This window comes from Spea bombifrons, chromosome 12 (assembly GCF_027358695.1).
Source record: "Spea bombifrons isolate aSpeBom1 chromosome 12, aSpeBom1.2.pri, whole genome shotgun sequence".
NCBI classification, from domain to species: Eukaryota; Metazoa; Chordata; class Amphibia; order Anura; family Pelobatidae; genus Spea; species Spea bombifrons.
In genome coordinates this window covers 2,894,090-2,917,871 of record NC_071098.1, presented here as the reverse complement: position 1 = coordinate 2,917,871, position 23,782 = coordinate 2,894,090, and the positions used below count along the sequence as shown (strand labels likewise).

Sequence of the window (23,782 nt, the reverse complement as noted above, 5' to 3'; positions counted from 1 at the left end):
AAAAAAAAAAAGTGACTTTTGGAATCCTTGAAAACAAAATGTATCCAGATCCAGAAGAGCGCTCGGGTTTTTGATGGCCGACCAGTTTGCTCTATATCTGGTCCAGGCAATGATGTCTCGGCTCTCCGTGGGAGGTCTCCTGGGTTGAGAGAGTCCGTTGGCTGCGAGAGGCACTGTTGGTTGTTGATCGGGTCGAGGAGGAACCTGAGCGCGAGCTTCTGGATCCCGAGGAAGACGATCCGGGTTTCACCAGGCGAGCTTTCGGGGCTTCCGCGTCCTCCCTGCGTGACAGTAAATTCATGATGACTACGGAGATTAACCAGGAATAGGGGTTTTTTTCCTTCAAAATGTAAGGTTTTTTTGCCAAATTATTTTATGTTTTCCATCTAAGCCTCTGACCCGCTAGTGTTCATTTTTCACAATCACAAACCACCAGTCACCCCCCCCCCAGTGTAGGGTCCAGTAGAAGGAAGGATCTAGAAGAGATCCATGACCGGAGTAACTGGCAACTTTCTCACTTTCTCAGAGACTTGCCTTTTTTTATCATATATTACCTAATCTCATTTAGGAATTCATCCTCTTCTCTTTTTTTCAGCTCTTTTTTGCGAAGCAGGATCCATATGGTGACACAAAGAAGGAGGACTCCGCCGACGGATCCGCAGATCACGCTAACCAGGAATCCTACGTTCATTGCATCTGCAATCAAACAATTGTCCAAAAAATGACATAAATTCACAATATTTGTACGGCTGATACCCAAAGACTGACCAGCGAGACGGACAAATTCCTCTGAACCACGAAATGCATGACGGAATGACCCGAGTCGTGTATCTTTTGTATCTAATAGTGACCCCCGCTCAGCAATGGCTCCCTCTAGTGGCTGTAGTGAGAATAGGCTATGAAATCAGATCGGGACACCTTTATCGGAGGTGAGACTGGAGATAAAATGGGCCAGAACTGGAGGCAAGATGGTTGGGAGCGGAAAGGTCATCTTACCCAAAGAGCCACCATGCGGCGCTCAGTTGCAGAACACGGAGAGGAGGTCAGGTTGGAGCAACAGTGGATGTTGATTTTACATCTTACGATCCCCACTGCCCACAAAGCGGGGCTGTTGGGCAGCTATGGGGGACACTGCCTAAAAATCGTGACTGCCCTGTAAAAACAGGGCACTCTGGAGGTATGTATATATGTAACCCTGTGTAAAGTACAGGGTGCAGGGCTTGACATGGAGCCATGGATTTTTAGAACTTTTTGTGCCTTTCATATAGATCTCTGGGGGGGGGCAGCTTTCTGGCTCCTACAAAATATGAAGTCAGCTTCTGGCATTGTCCGTCTGGCTCCCATTAAGCAGACAGGGGCCCTTTACTTACTCTGCACTCTCAGGTGCACCACGCACGTCCTTTTGCCGGCCTCGTTGGCCACTTCGCATTGGTACGAGCCATTTTCTGCTTTACTGAGGTTCTGCAGCAGAAGACTCTGTTGGGTTTCTAATGAGGGGGGGAAGCAAACAAAAAAATCTTTAAAGGGGGACGTAGGACAAAGTAAAAAGCAAACAGGATGCAATGAGAAAAGTTACGAAAAGTGTCTTTTTTCTTTTTAAACGCTAGAAGTCCAGCTAAAAACACAAATTGACAAACATGAATTGTAAAAATGACGAAAAAAAGAAGGAAAAAAATGCACAAAGAAGTAAAATGATGATTCGTAGAAACGTTTGGGATCTCTTACTGTTTTTACTGATCGACGTGATGTCTTGAAGGAATTAATATGTATCTAGCAGTCAGATTATTGGCAGAGATTTTACCTCCGCTATTTTTATTTTAGACATTTTCAATAAAAACAAACATTCATTTATAATATAACATATCAAACAAAGAGGAACTGCCTCCCAGCAGAAGTGGTAGAGGGTAATACAGCGAGGGTATTAAACATGCATGGGATAGACATACGGCTCCTGAATCTAAGACGAGACCAACGACTGATTAAGATTTCAGTCTTTACAGCAGGAGAAACGGGCGACTAGACGGGGGCCGAATGGGGCCGATCTGCTTATTCTAGGCTTGGCACTGGAATAAAGGTGTATTCGCCTTACCGAGTCTTGCCGTACTCGGCATGGATAACACCGCTTTATCCTCGTAGCGTATCCGTTGCCAGCGGTAGGTTAAGGGCTTGGTGCCAGCCGATGACATGCAGTGGAAGGTCACGTTCTTTCCGACCAGCTGATCTCCGTCTATCCAGCACTGCGGCTCCGACGGCTTAACTGAAAAGCATATTGAGAAAAAACGTCATCAATTGAAATAACCGTTGGCTCAACTGCAACAATATAATTTCTGCTCAGGAACATCCTTAAAAACAATAATATAAAAAAAAACAGTTTCCAAAGAGACCTCCCTTTTTAGATGTCAGCTGCTTTAGAGAACCTTACAATACAATATCTGTGTGGATACGGAGTCCACTTAGTCTCATCCGTGAGTGCAGTTTGATCAATGAAAACGCCACTCCAGGGGGCCCGAGCAACCCCTATGGTCACCCCTTTAACAGCCGCTGGCTGCAGGCAACACCTGCAATTAGCTGCACCGAGAGTATAGAGATCATCATATTGTATCATATCCATTTCCTGCACGCTGGATCTGTCGTTTGGGGGCCCAAGATGGCACAGAGAAGCTGTTTGGGGGCTCAGATGGCACAGAGAAGCTGTTTGGGGCTAAGGTGGCACAGAGAAGCTGTTTGGGGGCTAAGATGGCACAGAGAAGCTGTTTGGGGCTAAGGTGGCACAGATAAGCTGTTTGGGGGCTCAGATGGCACAGAGAAGCTGTTTGGGTCTAAGAAGGCACAGAGAAGCTGTTTGGGGACAAGGTTGGCACTGAGGAACATGTTGCTTGGTGAAGGCGTAGTTCTCCTTACCCCCCTGGTGCTTCATGCACTCACCTAGAACCTCCAGCCAGATGTAATTCCAGTAATATTTCCCTGCGTTTTTCACTTTGCAGGTGTAAAATCCGGCATCGCTGGGTTCCAAAGACCAGATGATTATGGAGGCGTCTCCGGCGAGGAACTTCGACACAAAGCTATATCGTCCTTTTCTGTCATCATTGTCATAGACCTTTCCACCGCTGTAACTGATTAGCTGCCAAACAAAATGAACATCGGACTCTGTAGTTCTTTCACGTTTACAGTTTACATTCCTGAGCAAGTTTAAATATGAATGGGATGGTGGAGCAGCCTCCCAGCAGAGGTAGTAGAGTTTAATACAGCGCATGGGATAGGCATGCGGCTTCTGAATCTAAGACGAGACTTCGGCAAATACATTTACATATATATATATATTGTTTAAAACGGCTTCTTATTCAGAGATGGCGAGATAATTATATCTCACGTATATCTTTAAGGAGATAATTATATCTCACGTATATCTTTAAGGAGATAATTATATCTCACGTATATCTTTAAGGAGATAATTATATCTCACGTATATCTTTAAGGAGATAATTATATCTCACGTATATCTTTAAGGAGAGTATTTTTATGAATTGTTTTTCTTACCACCTTCTGCCCGCTATGTGAAATGTTTGAAAACCATTCGATGTCCAGGCTCTGTTCCCCGAGGATGCCCAACTCGTGCTGGCATTTCAGAGTGACGTTCTCCTCGGCAATTCTCTTTATCTCCACCAGGTCCCCGAAAGCTCCGAAAACACAGCAGAGACCTGCGCAGAAAAAAAAGAAACTTTGTAACAGTTTCCATGCGCAAGCAATTTAACCATCCGGCCACCAGAGGGCGCAAGGGAGCCAAAAGAACAATTTGAAATTCAATTTCTGAAATATTTTACCTTTTTTTTTTTTCTGGCCCCGGTGATTCTATAAATATTTTTACATCCAAGAAAAATACGCTTCATATGTATCTGGGCTAATTAGGAAAATGTGACACAATGGAAAAGCATTCCTATTCTTTATTAACTCAGTAAAGAAAGGCTCTGTATATAAATAGAAACACAGAACCGCAAATCGGCCCCCTCTGGCCCCCCATCTAGTCACCCGTTTCTTCTGCTGTAAAGACTCAAACCTTAATCAGTCGTTGGTCTCGTCTTAGATTCAGGAGCCGTATGTCTGTCCCATGCGTGTTTAATCCCCTCACTGTATTACCCTCTACCATTTCTGCTGGGAGGCTGTTCCATGTATCCACCACCCTCTCAGTAAAGTAAAACATCCTAAAATACAGCGGTACATAGTCTTGAAATTCTGTTATTGATGTATGCACAGATATTTATATGTTCTGTCTGCATTTCTGTGAAGATACATAGAAGCATTTCAACATTTGAAGCTCCTGGCCACACTCCTTAAAGCCAAAAATCTTTGGCCATTTTTATGTGACTTTGTGCCCTATTGTGGGGTATTTGTGTAACTGGGTGGTGCATTTGGACGAAGAATAATGGGGTTTATTTACCCCGTTTAATTTATAAAGCCGTTTCCTGCTGTTTCTATACACATTATCGGGGCTTTTAGGGCTGTAGAACCCTGCGATCCCCTCATACCCAGCAAACATTCTGACCTCCTAGAAAAGAGGGGCATCGGGGGAGGAAAGGGGGCACAGGGGAGGAAAGAGGAACATCAGGAGAGGAAAGGGACATCATGGGGGGGTAAAGAGATGCATCAGGGGAGGATAAAGGGGCATTGGGGTTTGGGATCCAGAGAGGAACTGGTCCTCCTAAACAGGGACACTCGGGAGTTATTAGGAAGGTTATCTTCCAAATCTTTCCCCAGAGGTGTTTTAATCATAAATTACTCCTTTTAAGGCATCGGGATTCAGCCGGGGAGAGTAAAGAAGTCAGGAATGTTCTGGCAGCACCATTGGGGAATAGCAGTGAAAGTGCCGTTCTTCTCACCGAGGGGGGGATCAGGAGCGCCGGTGTCCGTACGGGGAGCTCCAGGCGCCGTGAATCAGCTGGGGCCGGGAATATCGAATAACTGGCGATGTGGAGTAATTAACCAACACGGATAGATGTATGTATAGCACGTATATCCAGCCGTGTGGAATGGGTCGGAGGAACATACGTGACAACTGTCACCGGGAGAAAAACTATTCCCAATTCATGAATCAGGGTTAGAAGAAGCGAGCGGCAGGCGTCCAGGGACCATTTCAATGAATTGATCCCGCTAAATGGGATTTATTGGTAAAACAGGAGGGGTTCTGGGAAAGTGTCCTGGGACTATAATGTGTATTGAGAAAGCTCACCATGCGCGTCTTCGTAAGAGCTGGTGCTGGGGTCTTATATTTCTTATAATACCACTATAATTTATCCTAAAGAGTGCAAGCTCTTTAGCGCAGACTCGAGGAGTTTCATCTTCTAACTCAAATAAAAACAGAACGAATGCAACAGTCTACATCCAAACATCATCTAATAAACATAGACATCTATACTATATAAATATAATGCTCTAGATTGTAAGCTCTTGTGAGCGGGCCCTCCTCACCTGTTTCTGTAAATCAAATTGTTTTGTTATATCCTCCTTTTTATGTCACACGGCATCTTAGCCAGACCATAATGAAGTTTCTGTGTGATTTAGGGATTTCACACACAATACGCGTACGTCGGTATAACGTATAGACGCCGTGTTTATGAATCTAAATCTTTCCAAGGAGAGGGAGAGCCCGGCAGATCTGACACAATGACAAACTCAGTTTACTCAAACACAGAAACCTACGCAATGCAACGGACATGCATGTAACGGCAGAAGAAACCGGAAAAAAAGGGAAAATGTAAATTATTTAAAAAAAACAACACAGTCTGCGTCATCCATCCAAGATTTAAATGCCATGTTTCAACAGGAACTATGCCTTAGAGTCATTAAGGGGTTAAATATCCAAAAGGAAGTGGGGGGGAGTCGCCGATCCTCTTAATGTGACGGTTTGCAGAATGGATTCAAAGAAAACTCCATTACGGGAAGATGTTTTCACAGTCATGTTAATGTTTCTGCCCCGACTGCCCTGCTTTGGCACAGACAGGGTTAACCGACTCTCTCTATATGACGTCAGTGAGCGCTTGCGCTTCTTCTGCCAGCCCCCCGTGGTTTATAGAAGGTCCAGACGCCAAGGTTATAAACGGCAAACCACATCCCTCGGTGCGGGTGGCAGGGAGCTGCTGTTTACCCTACAATCTGGAAGAAGGTTCTGGACTTCGTCACACGGGGTGGCAACAAAATAACCAAATACTGTGTATCGTAACAAGATGCGGTATTAGAAACACCATCCCAAACCCTTCCCAGAAATAAGTCTTTAACCACACCAAATTTTATCTCATTCATGATTTGTGCCGGGAACGTTTAATTGTCATGTGACACAAAAGCAGGTGCCGATAGGTTGTTGCCATAGAAAGCGAAAAAAAAAGGTTTAGTTTCTAACTTGTTTTTTCATCGAATTAAATCTTCTGTCCAAGTTGTTAGGTGATGGACTACCTGTCCTGTCCTGTTTACCGGTTGTACAGCGCTGCGGACTATGACGGCGATATATCAAAAAATCTATAAAAGATAATAAAGGCAACAATGGAAAAGAAGGATTGGTTCTTTATAAAAGAAAAGAAAAGGTCGGAACAGCGATAATAACAGATAATCCATCCCAATTACCCGAGTGATAAATCACCTGACATGGTGTCAGCGCTGTAAAGGTTAACGAGGTCTGTAGCCTTGAACAGGAATCAGTGACCCGCGGCAGGTAATGACTTGGACCATTTGGAAGGCGCTGGAGCTGCATCCATCAGTGCGAGGGGGTTTAACGACTGGGTGAGTAGTGCCAGGGGGCAGTCTGGACTGGGTGAGTAGTGCCAGGGGGCAGTCTGGACTGGGTGAGTAGTGCCAGGGGGCAGTCTGGACTGGATGAGTAGTGCCAGGGGGCAGTCCGGACTGGGTGAGTAGTGCGAAGGGCAGTCCGGACTGGGTGAGTAGTGCCAGGGGGCAGTCTGGACTGGGTGAGTAGTGCCAGGGGGCAGTCCAGACTGGGTGAGTAGTGCCAGGGGGCAGTCTGGACTGGGTGAGTAGTGCCAGGGGGCAGTCCGGACTGGGTGAGTAGTGCCAGGGGGCAGTCTGGACTGGGTGAGTAGTGCCAGGGGGCAGTCCAGACTGGGTGAGTAGTGCCAGGGGGCAGTCTGGACTGGGTGAGTAGTGCCAGGGGGCAGTCCGGACTGGGTGAGTAGTGCGAAGGGCAGTCCGGACTGGGTGAGTAGTGCCAGGGGGCAGTCTGGACTGGGTGAGTAGTGCCAGGGGGCAGTCCAGACTGGGTGAGTAGTGCCAGGGGGCAGTCTGGACTGGGTGAGTAGTGCGAGGGGGCAGTCTGGACTGGGTGAGTAGTGCAAAGGGCAGTCCGGACTGGGTGAGTAGTGCCAGGGGGCAGTCTGGACTGAGGTGGCACAACTCCAGACCCTGAGGGACATACACAGGACAGGAATTCTATGTATCGTGAAAACAAGGTTGGCTTTTTAATTGCACTCCAGCTGGACTATCCAGAAGCTGTGGCCTGTTTGCGGCCCTCGTAGACTGGAGTTGTTCCTCCCCTGGTCTAGCGTATGGAGTATTTGGCAGCAGGGCACGCGCCCAAAACACGTCGGGCCTCGTAACGTTTAACGTATTCCCCCAATGAATATTCATCGGGAGTAAAATAAGCCGCGGCGATGTTATTTTTGAAAGAGTTGTACTTAGTAATTAGTCTGTCGTCCCCCTGGGGAGCGTGACAGGCGTTGGGACTGCAAGGCGGCACTCAAGGACAGCTGCTTCTCATTAGACTTCCCAGGGCCGGGAGATGAGAGGTCGCGTAACCCCCCTGGGATGGACCCCGTTCCCCATGTGTGGAGCCTGCAGCCAGCTTGAGGTCCGGCTCGCGAGTCTCCGTCCCCAAGGAACACAATCCTAGTATTAAAAACAGCGATCAGTCAAACCCCGCAGACGTGCGAAGCCTTCCTCGTGTGTGCCTCTCGCACGAGAGAAGTGTAAACAGACCTTCGTGTTCTCCTTAAGCAGTGAGCGCCGTTTCTCCTCCGGTTTCGGGCTGTTGGCGTATGTCTCCTCGGAGGAGTCGGCTCAAAGGAAATGTTTTGGAACAGCAAAGAATTTAGGAGACGCTTCTCAGAACCTCTGGGAAATCCGCTGTTGCACAATATTTTTACAGTATATTGCAGTATATGCCCCTCATTCCCCAACTGTACCCTCTTTCCTCCCCTGTACCCTCTTTCCTCCCATGTGCCCTCTTTACTCCCCTGTGTCCTCTTTCTTCATCGATGCCCCCTCTTTTCTAGGAGGTCAGAATGTTTGCTGGGTATGAGGGGATCGCAGGGTTCTACGGCCCTAAAAGCCCCAATAATGTGTATAGAAAGTCACACCTCAAACAAAAGTGCCCGCCATGGGCCAGTGTCTGGAGGCCTCAGTTGCGCAGTACAGAGATGTCGGCGATGATACAAATGATGATACTTATCTCCATGTTTGGGGGGCATCATATAACCAAGAGGCGTTGGCGGGGCCCTTCTCTGCTCTTGGTAGAGCCCCGTCCCATCGCTCTGCAAGATCACCATTAGGCAGGGGCAAGTGGGGCTTCCATGTAAGAGGCAACTCGCCCCCATGCCGAAAGAGCTAACATTTGACATCATTCTCTCAGTGATGCATAAACGAGGAGCGAGAAGATGAGCAGGAGCCACGCTCGCCTCCTTCCAAGGGGCCCCACGAGACCTCTTTGCCCCGAGCTCGGTGGACCCCAAGAGCAGCCCTGATCTCGGGAAGTGAACCTCAGTGACCCTGCATATATATATTTTTTTCCCTATCCCTCTTTCCTGAATGTTCCTAAATTCTTATCACCGACGGACAAAACTAAAAATCGCTAAAATAAAAAAACCCCCAAAAAACCAGAAATCCGTTTTTTTTCTTTACCGTCCTCGGATTCCACGAAATCCGATTCAATCTATAAATAAAACAGAGCGAAATTCTTGAACCAAAAAGCCACAAATAAAACAGATTTTTAATCCTGACATCCCTGATGTTAAAATGGCAAAAAAAAAAAACCCTATTATTGTCGTCTTTCGAAATTCCGCCTTTCACAGCACTCGCCCTCGGCTCGCGGATTCACCGGCAAAAGCAGCTGTTTTCCATGAAATTGAATTTTGATTGGCAAAATCCCAGTTGGAGGTGAAGCCGCGCCGACTAATAAATAATCGCAGGCGACGCTTGCACAATCTCGAGAAGCAATGTCGCGAAACGGGATTAATGCTTTTACTAGATAAGAAAAAAAAATGAGACGGTCGGCATGTTAATTATGGCGGAACTTCATGATTTGGGGAGGAAAAAGTGGTTTGTTAAAATGAACACACACAGAGCGGACCCTGGGTCCCCCTCGCCGAACGCCCGGCTCTCGAAGGCCGGATTGGTCGGACGTCGATAATAATGCATATTGTGCGTGAATTTAATGTCCCAGTTCCTGCCGCTTAAAATAATCTCCGACTAACAGAAGGCGATTAAGTTAACAAAATTAGCACGGTCCCTAAAATAGAACGTGCGATGACACGACGAGATACAAAGTAACACGCGGCGCTGATTGTGAATTCTGCAATAATTAGTATTAAAGGGGAAAAAATGACAAAACCGGTTAATGTCTACTGCCGGGGCCGGCTGGCATCATCCGGTCCTAGGATGGGTCAAGTGGCCGTTTAACCCGGGATATATAAAACATTAATGAAAACGTAACTATTTCAAACCTCACAGGGACCCGGAAAAATTACAATTGGGAATTTATCCACGGCAGGGATGGATTAACGACGGGGCATTTGGCCCAGGGGCCTTCATGGCAAAGGTCCCCAACTTTGCTGCAGTGCCACTTGTTGTTCTCATTGACAGCAATAGGACATAGTTTTCTGGGCATGCGTTTTGGGGGTCCGCAGCTCCCCGAGCCAGCGCTGGATCTGACCGCCAGTAAGTATATCAGCCCCGCAAACACACGAGAGGTGGAAAAAGGGGGCACCAGGACAATTTAAAGGGGCCGCGCCGCTATCATATACATTAAAGAGCATGTGATGAGTGCAGTGTCCCTTTACGTGATCTCTCACTTATTGCCAGGTTGCTGATTGCTGTTTTGCGAGACACTAAATATCTCCAAACCAGTCAAACAAACAGCGCCAGCTGCATTCGATCAACTTAAAATAACGGCGGCAGATCCTTTTTATCACACAGCAAAAAATCTGCATTTCCATCCCCGGATCAGTCATTCTAAATATTTACCCTTACAATGTATACAAACGGCTACACCATGTAACATAGCGGCACGTGCCAATATCTGTGCATCTGGTTTTACGTTTACTAATCTCGTGCTCATTTTTTTTTATTTTAATTTATTGCTTTTGGGGATCCTGGCTCTAAAGGGGTTAAAATTTTATTAGTGCCTAATAAATTATGGAATGTCATTAAAAAAAAAAAAATTCCACTTGGAGTTGAGACGAGACGCAGGAGTAAAAAAATACTTTCTATGAACTGCAAATCATTACGGGGTAATAATAACTGAAACTACGAATAGCGGAGAAATCAAAGGGAAATACAAAACAAAAACCTTAATAATATTAATCATAATAGTAATAATAATGATGATTGATCTATCATTATATGGTATGAATAGGGTGGGGGAAGGGTACGATTGAAGATAAGAAAGTGTTCTGTACATAGCCTTGAAAGAAGCACATTACATAAAAATAGCTATTGTTAGAACAAACAAAATAGCTACTTTTATTATATATATATATAAATATATATATAAATTAAAGTCACGATAATTGGATTTTTTACAATCAGATTTTATAAATTCACGCGCATTATATCTCATATTCACAGATTTATATATTTATATATTATTTCTTTCTCCTTTGCATTTCATTTTTATTTCTTATCATCTAATAAAATAAAATAGAGGTGGGTTTCCATGGCGTTCGGTAGATTCTCCCATCCGTCTTATTTTATCTGACATCCTGAAAGGTGCTGATCCATTTAGACAACATATTAATTGCACCCGCCGGCGCGTTAAGCAAATAATCCTAAACTGGTCTGTCATTTTTATTCTTTCTTCTTAAGGGTTAATTAAAAAAAAAATTACAGAAATGTTGAAGGAGCCTTTCAGTTTCTATGACAACAGCCTATCGGTGTCTGCTTTTGTCTCACATGACAATTAAGTGTTGCCAGCGTAAACAATGAAAGAGGCTAAATATATTCAATGTAATGTATAGGAGAGCTGTGCCCCCCTTTAAATTAATGATTTTTCCTTTTAAATGCATAAAAAATACAAATAAAAAATATTCTTTTTGTTTTCCAGTAAATTTTCCGCAATTAATCTTTTTTGACTATACTGGGAAATTCGCTGTGAAATGCGCATATTGTTGTCTTTATGCGCTTTTCCTTTCCTGGTTCCCAGTCTTAAACTGGTTTCCACAGCTGGCTGAGTCGAAAATCAATTACATCCCTTTCGGCGCAGGCACTGATCTCCGAAAGCTCTGCTTTCACCACAAGCCATCTTCTTATATTTCTCAAGATACTAAGTTGCATCGGGATCCACGTAGTAGACCTTCGTCACGACGACGAACCTTCTAAATCCGGAATCACCGGGTACTGTCAATGTATAAATGCGTAACGTGCCCTGGATGGATTCTGAGCCATTTTAGGTCCCGTTGACTTAAGAACCCATTGAGTCGTTAGCGGTCTTGTTTTAATGTTACCATTGATGATCACAAACTGACAAAGTTACTTCTGCAGCCAAAAGGGCCGCCATATATGCCTATGTGTCAACATCTAGGCAAGATGGCGTGGGACCAGTAGCTTGGTTCAAATGGTTCTTTCAAATGGTTCTAGTTTGTGCGTTCATGGCCACCAGCCATTTATTAAAACCCCTCTTCTTCTAGTCAAGGAGACCTAGACCTCAAATACTCTACTCATCATCGGAAGACTAATCATAGAGGAATAATGACTCATTATTGTTATTACTGAGTAAAGTCGTGTCTTAACCCGGAGGACAAACGAGATAAAACTTGGTGGGCATTGAGGAGGACATGGCGGACCTCTGATCTAGTTATCCTTTTGTAAACCGTTCAACCTTCTGCTACATCTTCAGCTCTTTGGTTTCTAGATCAGCGAATCGTAGCGTCATTCCTCGGGGACGCATAACAAGGCCACCTGTCATGCTTTGGTATCCATAAAGCCTGCGATGTTACAGTTCAATGGGGAGAAGAGTTCCGAATTCCGACTGTTGACTAACGTCTCGTTTGTGTCACATCATTTTTTGTTGCTTTCCTCATCTACGCCCGAGCGTTACCTCTTCATTCTCCCTGTCTGATTGTTATTTTTCCTTTACTGCGAAACTAAAATGTTACATAAGAATGAAAACTAGCAGCGAATGAATGTCGAGCCTGGCTGAGATTTGAAGCCCAGGGTCGGCCTTCTGGTTTCTAACTGCATAATCCATCACACACAAAGTCATCAGAATGTCACAACGTCTTAATGTCATCGCTTGGCTAATGTCAGTGCCTCTGATTCACTTTTAGAACACAGATTCTCGATGTTTTTCTCCCAAAGGACATTTTAAGGATTTCAAAAAGAGATTCCAAGCAAAAAGAATTCAGAGATTTATTTCTGGAATATCCACGACTCCCGACGAGGATGCGAGAGACTTTCCAGGTGCCTCCAAGAACCTGGGATTTTTGGGGTTGTAGCGTATATTTTGGGTGAGATACAAACATTCCATCAAAAATATTTAGAAGCCCCCAAAAAATCCCCAAACTCTCAAGAAGGGAGGGTAATTTTAACAATGACTTCTTCCAAACTCAGTGTTTCAACAATAACTTGCCATTTAGGAATAAGAACTTTACGTTGGCCTCAAGAACATTGTCAATCTACTAAACGGCGTGTTTCTTACCTATCAACGTTATTAGATTACTAACAACTTCTTCCATACAATATCTTCAAGTAACAGAAACCTCAATAATTATAACACTTATAAGAAAAAGAGATACTATATATATTTCTCTGCTCTAGAAAAGGCCAGACGTGCATTTTATATCTTGTGTCTCTTTCTAAAGTTCATTGTTGTTTGCAGGCTGTTAGGTTATTGTAACTGTTCATGTGATAATGTGATAGGGTGTAATTATTGTATGGGATATAACGGCAGATTAATTATCTTGTGTAGTTATCGGTTTAACTGCATGTTTAGAGAGTCTGAAACAAGACCACGTAAGACAGAAGTGCGTGGAAAAGGGTTCCTATAAATGGAATTTGCAACAGATATAAACAGAAGCTCGGAGCCCAGCGTGTTCTGTAAATGATGACGTGAATGGCTGGATTCATTGTTTTGTGGATTCCATCTGCATGCAGAACATTTAAAAAAAAATTAAAAACGTTATCCAAAATATCGCTCCGTTTTCTCATTCAAACTGTCGTTTTTGCCCCATAATATAAAGTTTTCAGGCAGCTGCATATCAGCCGTTTGTATGATTCTCGCTCTGTTATCTGATCACCAAGCTACTAAACACACCGACTCCTTATCATACTGCCTGTGGAAACAATCGAATGGCTCAGTCTTAATTACCCATTCAGACTCTCTGACTAATAAAAGTGTATGGAGGAACAGAATTCATTAGCATCGCCATAAAGCATCAGGTTGGTGTGGTTTTTGAGCAGGAAAGTCACTCAGGAAAGTTACTGTATACAGCGCTGGGGGTTATATTACTGTATACACCGCTGGGGGTTATTACTGTATACAGCGCTGGGGGTCATATTACTGTATACAGCGCTGGGGGTTATATTACTGTATACAGCGCTGGGGGTTATATTACTGTATACAGCGCTGGGGGTTATATTACTATATACAGCGCTGGGGGGTTATATTACTGTATACAGTGCTGGGGGTTATATTACTGTATACAGCACTGGGGGGTTATTACTGTATACAGCGCTGGGGGGTTATATTACTGTATACAGCGCTGGGGGTTATATTAGTGTATACAGTGTTGGGGGTTATATTAGTGTATACAGTGTTGGGGGTTATATTACTGTATACAGCGCTGGGGGTTATATTACTGTATACAGCGCTGGGGGTTATATTACTGTATACAGTGCTGGGGGTTATATTACTGTATACAGCGCTGGGGGTTATATTACTGTATACAGCGCTGGGGGTTATATTACTGTATACAGTGCTGGGGGTTATATTACTGTATACAGCGCTGGGAGGTTGATATTACTATATACAGCGCTGGGGGGTTATATTATTGTATACAGCGCTGGGGGGTTATATTACTGTATACAGCGCTGGGGGTTATATTACTGTATACAGCGCTGGGGGTTATATTACTGTATACAGCGCTGGGGGTTATATTACTGTATACAGCGCTGGGGGTTATATTACTGTATACAGCGCTGGGGGGGTTATATTACTGTATACAGCGCTGGGGGGGTTATATTACTGTATACAGCGCTGGGAGGGGGTTATATTACTGTATACAGCGCTGGGGGTTATATTACTGTATCCAGTGCTGGGGGGTTATATTACTGTATACAGCGCTGGGGGTTATATTACTGTATACAGCACTGGGGGTTATATTACTGTATACAGCGCTGGGGGTTATATTACTGTATACAGCGCTGGGGGTTATATTACTGTATACAGCGCTGGGGGTTATATTACTGTATACAGCGCTGGGGGTTATTACTGTATATAGCGCTGGGGGTTATATTACTGTATACAGCGCTGGGGGTTATATTATTGTATACAGCGCTGGGGGTTATATTACTGTATACAGCGCTGGGGGGTTCTATAACTGTATACAGCACTGGGGGTTATATTACTGTATACAGCGTTGGGGGGGTATTACTGTATACAGCGCTGGGGGTTATATTACTGTATACAGCGCTGGGGGTTATATTACTGTATACAGCGCTGGGGGTATAGTACTGTATACAGCGCTGGGGGTTATATTACTGTATACAGCGCTGGGGGTATAGTACTGTATACAGTGCTGGGGGTTATGCCCAAGAAGGAAACCATGAAGACATTACACAAAACTAATTACACAACTTATGAATGAACAATTTAAAATTCTGCTTTCTTTATGAATAAAATCACAATGAAAATTCAATATTTTACGTCTTAGACTAATGTACCTCGACTAATGTTTCTCATCTGTATGTCAAACACAGGAAAGAGCTGTAATGTACGAATCGATTATATATCGTGCAGATCATTAATTCTTTGTATATTCCTAGAATCGAGGATATACCCTAAATATTTTTTTTCTCTGTGGTACAAAAATAAAATTAATTTAAGAAACACTATATTAAAAAAAAGGATTTACAAATAATTATTATTTATTTAATTAAATAATATCCACAGCTTTAGCTATTATAACTAATAATGTGATCTCTAGCGCTAGCGGCTCATGCACCGTCCGCTAAAACAACGCAGGAAGAGAACAGGAAGTGGGTAGCAACTTCCTGTTTGGGCTGAGGGGAGGATTCCGATGCAGTCTGCACTGAAGGATTATGGGAAAAGGTGGAACATTAGCATTAAGCGTCGTGGCGATGCGGTTCCTCTTATGTTTTTTTGGAGTGAAAACCAAGCTTTTAAAAATAACACGAAGCCTTGTCTGTTTATATCGAGCCTTTTCTTTCCACATTCCATATTCTTCGAGACTGTCTGCCTCCGTTCCTCCCAAGGGCAAATATAACATCCCCGCCACGGATGCTAAGCAACGCTCTATAGGAGGCCATTACTGCTTGCACTTGCTAAAGAGTCAGCATTTTTTCTGTGTTTTTTTTTTCCTGTTGGAAGAAATCCCAAATATTTCTGCCCCGGGTCCTGTATTAACCACCGATTTCTCAATTTGAGGTCTTTTTAAATAAAAATTATCCCTAAACCTTGTGCACCACCAAACATTTCGTTCCGACCCCAGGATTCCCGACACAGCTTTTAATGTTAACTTAAAATCAGCAGAGGTGGCCGATCAATTGATTTTCAGTAATTATTTTAGGCAAGGCCTAAAGGGGGCGGGGCCACGTGCTCCACATGACCCTGCGGCGTCGAGCTCTAGGCTATCCAGGACAGATACTGGGTAGTTTGGGGTTTAGGCTGTGTGTGCGTAAAAACACAACGCTGCCTGTCCGCAGTGTAATGCTCTGTGCATTGGCAGTATTTTTATGTCGGGACAGGACCCAACAAACAGCACTGTCCTGGGAAATTTGGGACTGTTGGCAGGTATGCCTCGATTCGGGAAGGGGTAGAAGTTGAGAGAGAGAAAAAAAAACACAAGAAGGGGTCAATCTGTGCCTACAAGCCCCGTGTCCAACAAATGTCACAGGACACATTTATCAAGAACCATTCTGGGACAAAGTTGTAACGTGGAGCAGTTGCCATGGAAACCGGGGACATGTTCCTTCTGAATCATCTTGATAAACATGGGGCGTGAAGCTGGCCTCGGTTCCAGTAATAATTTCCTTTGTGACAGATCACAGCTCAGAGACCCGGATCGAGAGGATGGCTGGGAATTATCAGCCAGTCCACAGATCCAGGAATTCACCCGAGACTTCAGAGAAAAACCTGTTTATTCACAATATTCACCCAAATCAACCCCGTCCCGTTCTCTGCGCTGATTCTGCAAAATCCTTTACGGCATTTTACAAAACACAACAAATTAACAAAAAACTGACTTAAAGTCTTTTTTTTGCTCAGGCAGAGCAGAATTTAACTTATCTTTCCTTTCAGAATCTCCCAAAAATTATTTTGCATTAATATATCATCCAAATAATTATCTTTCACCTTGAGCGCTGTATACAGTAATATAACCCCCCAGCGCTGTATACAGTAATATAACCCCCCAGCGCTGTATACAGTAATATACCCCCCAGTGCTGTATACAGTAATATAACCCCCCAGCGCTGTATACAGTAATATACCCCCCAGTGCTGTATACAGTAATATACCCCCCAGTGCTGTATACAGTAATATAACCCCCAGCGCTGTATACAGTAATATAACCCCCAGCGCTGTATACAGTAATATAACCCCCAGCACTGTATACAGTAATAACCCCCAGTGCTGTATACAGTAATATAACCCCCAGCACTGTATACAGTAATATAACCCCCAGCGCTGTATACAGTAATAACCCCCAGCGCTGTATACAGTAATAACCCCCAGTGCTGTATACAGTAATATAACCCCCAGCCCTGTATACAGTAATATAACCCCCAGTGCTGTATACAGTAATATAACCCACAGCGCTGTATACAGTAATATAACCCCCAGCGCTGTATACAGTAATATAACCCCCAGCGCTGTATACAGTAATATAACCCCCAGCACTGTATACAGTAATAACCCCCAGTGCTGTATACAGTAATATAACCCCCAGCACTGTATACAGTAATATAACCCCCCAGCACTGTATACAGTAATATAACCCCCAGCGCTGTATACAGTAATATAACCCCCAGCACTGTATACAGTAATAACCCCCAGCACTGTATACAGTAATATAACCCCCAGCGCTGTATACAGTAATATAACCCCCAGCGCTGTATACAGTAATATATACCCCCAGCGCTGTATACAGTAATATAACCCCCAGCGCTGTATACAGTAATATAACCCCCCAGCGCTGTATACAGTAATATAACCCCCAGCGCTGTATACAGTAATATAACCCCCAGCGCTGTATACAGTAATATAACCCCCAGCGCTGTATATAGTAATACCCCCAGCACTGTATACAGTAATAACCCCCAGCGCTGTATACAGTAATATAACCCCCCCAGCACTGTATACAGTAATATATCCCCCCAGTGCTGTATACAGTAATATAACCCCCAGCACTGTATACAGTAATATATCCCCCAGCGCTGTATACAGTAATATAACCCCCAGCGCTGTATACAGTAATATAACCCCCAGCGCTGTATACAGTAATAGCCCCCAGCGCTGTATAATAAGCTTGGCTGGCTGGGTGATTAAGACTGAGCCATTCTATTGTTTCCCACAGGCTGTATGATAAGGAGTCGGGTGTTTAGTAGATCGGGGATCAGATAACAGAGCGAGAATCATACAAACGGCTGATATGCAGCTGCCTGAAAACTTTATATTATGGGGCAAAAACTACAACTGGGGTAAAAAAGAAAACAGAGCGATATTTGTGAAAAGGCATTTTTTAAAATCTGATACAAGTAATACAAAATTGTTGGAGTTCCCCTTTAGGAAGACTTATGTTTCTCTGGGGGACAGCAGGGCGTAACACGTTAACAAATAAACCCTTCTGCAACGTTCACTGAAGTGATGTATAAAGCGTTCCGTGCCACGGATACATTGGGTCATAAACCCTCATTTCCCGCTGTCTGCTGGAGCCGCACTCATTCCTTCGGGAGTTTTGCTTACACAGGTGCTTTGATTTCTCTGTATTTTTTTATACGATTGACCAGGACCGGCTGCTGACCCCTCGCTAAGGGAAAGATTCGGAACAAAAATATCTGCGCCAGAACCCACAGCTCGGAGAACACGGATTTCTAGAGCGGAGGATAGCAGAGTCACAGCGAGGTCAGAAGAACAAACACTCGGCTTCTGCAAACCACACAAGTCATACCTTTCTGCTGAATCAAACGGAAATGGGCCAAGGACTGCACCTTTGCTTTAGACAATAAGGGGTGAGACGCGTAGGTGGTGAATAACTTAGACTTCGCAGACCGCTTACTTAGAAACGGACAGCACTCGGGAACCACAGGTTGTCTATTCACTAAAAGTTGAGTTGAATCGAAACCAATCAGGTTTGATAATCAAGTCTCCTAAGAAGTTGTCAGCCTAATTAGCTCTTAAGTTGGACGTTGTGTTTGACCAAATCTGGGTCAACTGTCTTCTTCTACAGGTCTTCTCTACTTAATTGTGTTGAGTCGGAACCCTTCTGTAGTTGGCAATGAACGCTAAGTCATGATGACCTCAACAACTCAACCTGCCCACCGACTCACCTGAGCCCCCTTCTGGGTATCTGAATAGACCTTTTCTTCTGGTAGCTCTTTGAGGATAAATGTTACCATTTGGGTTTTATTCCTTGTGATGCTCACTAAAAATTCCGAGGTCTAGAAAAGAGGGGCACCTGGGCCTCAAGAAAAGGAGAGAAACTTCTGGAAAAGAGAAACGTCCCAATCAAATAAGCTCACTTGGGAGACAAGCTGTTAAAGAAACATAAAGAAGAGTGTATTCATAATATTTTATTAATTAAACTAAAATCTGCAGCCCACGCCGGCAAATAATTCATAAACTCTAATTGTTTTAATCAGCGCTCGCGGATTCCCAGCAGCCGGGTAACCTCAGCTCTTAAAAGTTTCCCAGCAGCCGTTAACATTTTTTAATACTATATTAATCTCCGGCCGACACGCGGTTTCCCGGCGCCTAAAATTATCTTGACGCCTAGATTGTGCATAATGTATGTTAATATATCTTGCTGGGGTTTTGGTTGTGAAATCGTAGAATGTTGGGTAACGTTGGAATGGTGGCAGTAAATTAAAACGAGGCGTACGGAGAACGGTTGGGTTCAAGGCTGGTTCACCGCAATCATTCTGATCGTTGCTAGCAATGCCGGCACGGTCAGATATGGTTAATATGGTGCTGGTGATACAATGTATTCTGCAAGGTCAGACTGGTGACGACAGGGTGGCCCTGACACTTTTAAGAGCCGGCAGCTGGGCACATCTAGCTGGCGGCCGCACGTTGGAGCGCCCAGTCTGCCACTAGAGCGACAGATCGATGGCTGCGGGCCAGCAGGACACCATTGTCAGATGGCCGGTTGCCCTGTACCAGGGTAGCCCCATTAAAATTATGCCCAGAGGGTCCGAACAGCAATGATGTAACCGCTGCTGAAAGTCCTTGTGGCCATAGGTGGAATTACAAATAAAACACACAAAAGAATCATCCTGTACCCAAAACGGATCTATCGATATTGGTCCAAGAGAAGATGGGCTCTCTAGTCGAGGCGATACCTTGTAGAGTCATATAAGAGTCTGGGACCTCAGACCCTTTCGTCCGAAGAAGAGACCTCTCAGGTTCCGAAAGTTCAACGTCTTCGCTTCTCTAACTTTTAATGTTACCAAATAGTCTAATTAGAGCAGCACATGGGGCAATTATCAATCTTCCCCCCGGAGCCTGGATGTCGGGGCATTTCATTTCATGACACCACGTCCTGCGACAGACCTGCTTTCGGAACACGTTATGACTACGGGACTAGCCAGCCGCCATTAGGGGACATGATTTACCCCCAAGAGGCGTTCTGGAACAGTTTATTAACGTTCTCATTATCCCCAATTAAGGACGTTTAGAAAAACGGTTTGATATTTAAGGATATTTAAGGAGAGCTCTACGGGGAGCCGTTAGACTGTTTATTTGTTTAGTGACACGCAATACTCATTTATTTCAGATTGGTTAAATTATTACAAGGAATTAAAACGCTAAAAGTATATAAAAAAACCTTCCCAGCAGAGCAAAAAAAGTAGCCAGTCCGGAGGGCCGTTTAACGTGCGTTTATGCAAAGCTTATTGTCGTTTGTGGAAACAAATAAATAAGTCGTCGGACTTGGATAGTAAATATACCGACGGTTTAGTAGTGATTTCTGGGGAGTTTTTACGGAAATATTGAATAAATAATTGAGATAATTGGATGCGACATTAAGTTTAAATTGCCTCTAAAGCGTTAAAAAAAAGTCTTTGTGAAAAAGTGTCAGACCACAGGCATTTATGGGGTCCATAATAATAAATCATAGGTCTGGCTAAGCATCTTGGGAGTTGTGGTCAGCTGCTGCCATCGTGCTCGTATTCTTTCATGACAGAATCACATCTGGATTTTTCTCTCCACCTCCTGTTTCTCATTATTACTTTTTGCTGCCTAAAAACCTTTTTTTGTCCGTTACGTGAAGACGGGGGGTCTGAATACATTTCATTAGAATTCCGTCCATTGAATGCAACTTGCTGCTTCATTGAGGAAATCTCATAAATATTATGAATGCCGGAAAAGCCCCCCCCCCCGGCTCGCGTGGCAGGCGCAGGCACGGGCTGGGAAGCAGAATCACACAAAGGAAGGCGAGCGGAGATACACGGTACTGATGTGCAAACCCGCAGCCCGGGTGACACCATGCCAGGTGACAACTACACCTTTCACACAGATAACACCCCCCCCCCATTTTATTTGTTCCCAATATGGGAAATCTGGGCAAATCCTTGAAAATGTAAATTATTATTTTTTTCCTGGTTGCAGGGTGGAAAATGTATGGTGTGCATGGGTTGCGGGTCCTTTACAGACAATTACAATTGTGTAGCTGCAAAGTTGTGTCAATAGAGTGACAGCTCTAAGGACATATTGTGACAATTGTACAATTACCGCACGTCACCCTCTCCCGAGGATCCTCAATCGGTATCTGCGCCCGTAGGGTGTTGTCTCTCTCTCTCTCTTTTTTCCCCCTCTTTCTATGCTATTTTCCCTGGTGTTTAGATGCAGAAATTAACTACTTGAGTGCCAGAGGGCTGTAGACTGCAGAACACAGTGATTTTAGTTAATATTATTGACCCCCCCTCCCATTGTGTCTTTGACCTGAGGATCCTATTTGACGGCACCTGATTTTATTTTCTATTTAGCGTTCAGGTGCCAGAATTAACCCTATCGATGCCCAGAGGTGGTGAACTATTTGCGGTTTTAACTGGACATCTGGAGGTTAAAAGGCTTTGACACCCCTGTTGATCAAGCCTGCAGCCCACACACGGTTAAACACCGGTGACTATAGCGCACGAAATCCACGCGGCTCGCCCCTCTGGCGCTGAAAGAGTTAAATGGAGTATTACCCAGACTCAAGGATAAAGGGGGGGGGTTGTAGTGATTGTCAGAATCACTGCAATGGCCATGGCTTTTTGTGAAATAAAATAAAGGTCTTTCCTCTCCATAGAATGGGGTTTAAATTCACTATTTCTTGGGTTAAAATCCCTGCTTTTTCTGTTTTTTTTTACCTCTCTGACACATCAGCCTTTTCTCTCCATCCCTCCCTCCTTTTCAGCCTCCGCTTCCCCACATCTGTTTCCAATATGTGCAGCCTGTAGGAGCCTCCTCTGTGCAAACAATAGGCTATTTTCCATCAACCTGAACAATGATAGTGTTCATACAACCAGCTCCCTCATCCCACCACCCTCCAACCCAAATCACTGCCCCCCAATGCATCAGAGAGGTACAGCTCCCCAAACCACATCTGTAAAGTTCCTTTCCACTAAACATTGAATCAAAGACCCACCATTCCATACAGGGTCTCATAAAACACCTTCCAGGCGATTGCCCCCCTCCCCAAATATATCTCTATTCAATGAAAGAAGTAGTAGAAGGTTGGGGGGTTTCTTTCTTCTAACAAACACAGGTGCCATTGGCTCCTTTTAACCCACAGAACCCTGTTTGTTTGTTTTGACTTGCGTTGGATACATTGTAACTTTAAAAATCATAACAAAGAAGAGAACTTACCTAATAAGGAATGCAGAAGGCTTCGCATCTTTGTTCATTAGTCCAGAACAGTTCCTGACTCTGGGAGTTGGGAGAGAGTTGAAGCCTCCCAGTAATGCATTGGATTTCTGGAAGACAGGCAGTCAGCCCTGCATGGGGGAAGCATCACAGTGTATGGATTGCAACATAATCACCTCCATGTGTCTGCCCCCAAAAAATGGAAAAAAATATATAAAAAAAAATATGTACAAGTTTCCTCCACCTCTGGATCAGAAGATGTCTCTGTGTGCAGCTATTAGGAATCTAGAACCCTGCAAGCACTGAATTTGGGAGAAGAAGGAAGGGGGTCTTGAAGTGAAGGATCCAGCTTGACTCTAACAGCTACTTATCCCTGTGAGCAAAGAAAGGAAAATTTCTGTGCATAACACAGACCACATGGCAGCCAACCAGACCTGCTCCTCCCAGCTATGAGCTGGGATGAAGCAAGGAGTCTATACAGTCCATGGGACTAGAGGTGGACATCCAGACTCCTGTCCAGACGACCTTCTCACCAATGGAGCTCGAGCCTGGGCTGGAAATGCATAATGTTCCACATCTGTCTGGATAAAAGCAAACCTCCCCCAACAAAGCCAATCCAGACCAGGAAGGGTTACTGGAATATTTGTCTCTGGTTTCTAAATTTTCTTATCGCTCAGTACGGTCGCAAAGCTCTTGCGGAAATTCGATAAAAGCCCCACTGGGTCCTCTTTTGCCCTTACAGAGCCAAAGTGCTAACGCCGCGGGTGACCAAAAGTCACGGGGGCCTCCATTAACGTTATTAGAATTACCATTATCACAATTTATTTCTAAAAATAAATACATGCGCTCTGGCTGTTGAGGAGAACGTTTTTTTTTCTGAATACCCCCCCCCCCGGCTGAGCGTTATGAGGGTTGAAGCCCGCTGGAGTACCGGAGAATTTCTTAGAGCGCGTAAAGATATAAGATACTATTTTAGGCAGAATTTTATTTATTCCTAGAGAGCTCACGTATTAACGATCGCAGTAAGCGACAGATAAAATATTAATGGGTTAACGCGACCTTGAAAGCAAATTGTAGTTTCAGGAAGAGAAGGATTTTCATTGGGGACAAAAAAAAATAAAAATATATTTTTATAAAGAAAAAAAATGATAAAAACATACAATTTGCCATCAGATCGGCCCCATTCGGCCCCCGTCTAGTCGCCCGTTTCTCCTGCTGTAAAGACTCAAACCTTAATCAGTCGTTGGTCTCGTCTTAGATTCAGGA

General features: G+C 44.2%; 1 protein-coding gene across 1 annotated transcript; it reads right to left on the bottom strand.

The window, feature by feature from the left end:
* On the bottom strand, nt 1-22,905 carry CLMP (CXADR like membrane protein). Its single transcript, XM_053452111.1, has 7 exons — nt 22,520-22,905; nt 3,538-3,698; nt 2,926-3,121; nt 2,090-2,257; nt 1,371-1,487; nt 555-696; nt 1-281 (listed from the first exon to the last, which is right to left on the bottom strand). The coding sequence occupies exons 1-7, from the start codon at nt 22,545-22,547 to the stop codon at nt 92-94; spliced, it is 1,002 nt and encodes a 333-aa protein (XP_053308086.1). The 5' UTR covers nt 22,548-22,905; the 3' UTR covers nt 1-91.
* Between the last annotated feature and the right edge of the window lie 877 nt (nt 22,906-23,782).

What these genes read in the sequence shown, in the direction of transcription:
- CLMP (XM_053452111.1), bottom strand. Translation starts at nt 22,547, where the DNA reads ATGCGAAGCCTTCTGCATTCCTTATTAG. An exon ending in CCTTCTGCATTCCTTATTAG is followed by an intron (nt 3,699 to 22,519) that starts GTAAGTTCTCTT and finishes TTTTCTGCGCAG; the next exon opens with GTCTCTGCTGTGTTTTCGGA. An exon ending in GCCGAGTACGGCAAGACTCG is followed by an intron (nt 1,488 to 2,089) that starts GTAAGGCGAATA and finishes CCCCCTCATTAG; the next exon opens with AAACCCAACAGAGTCTTCTG.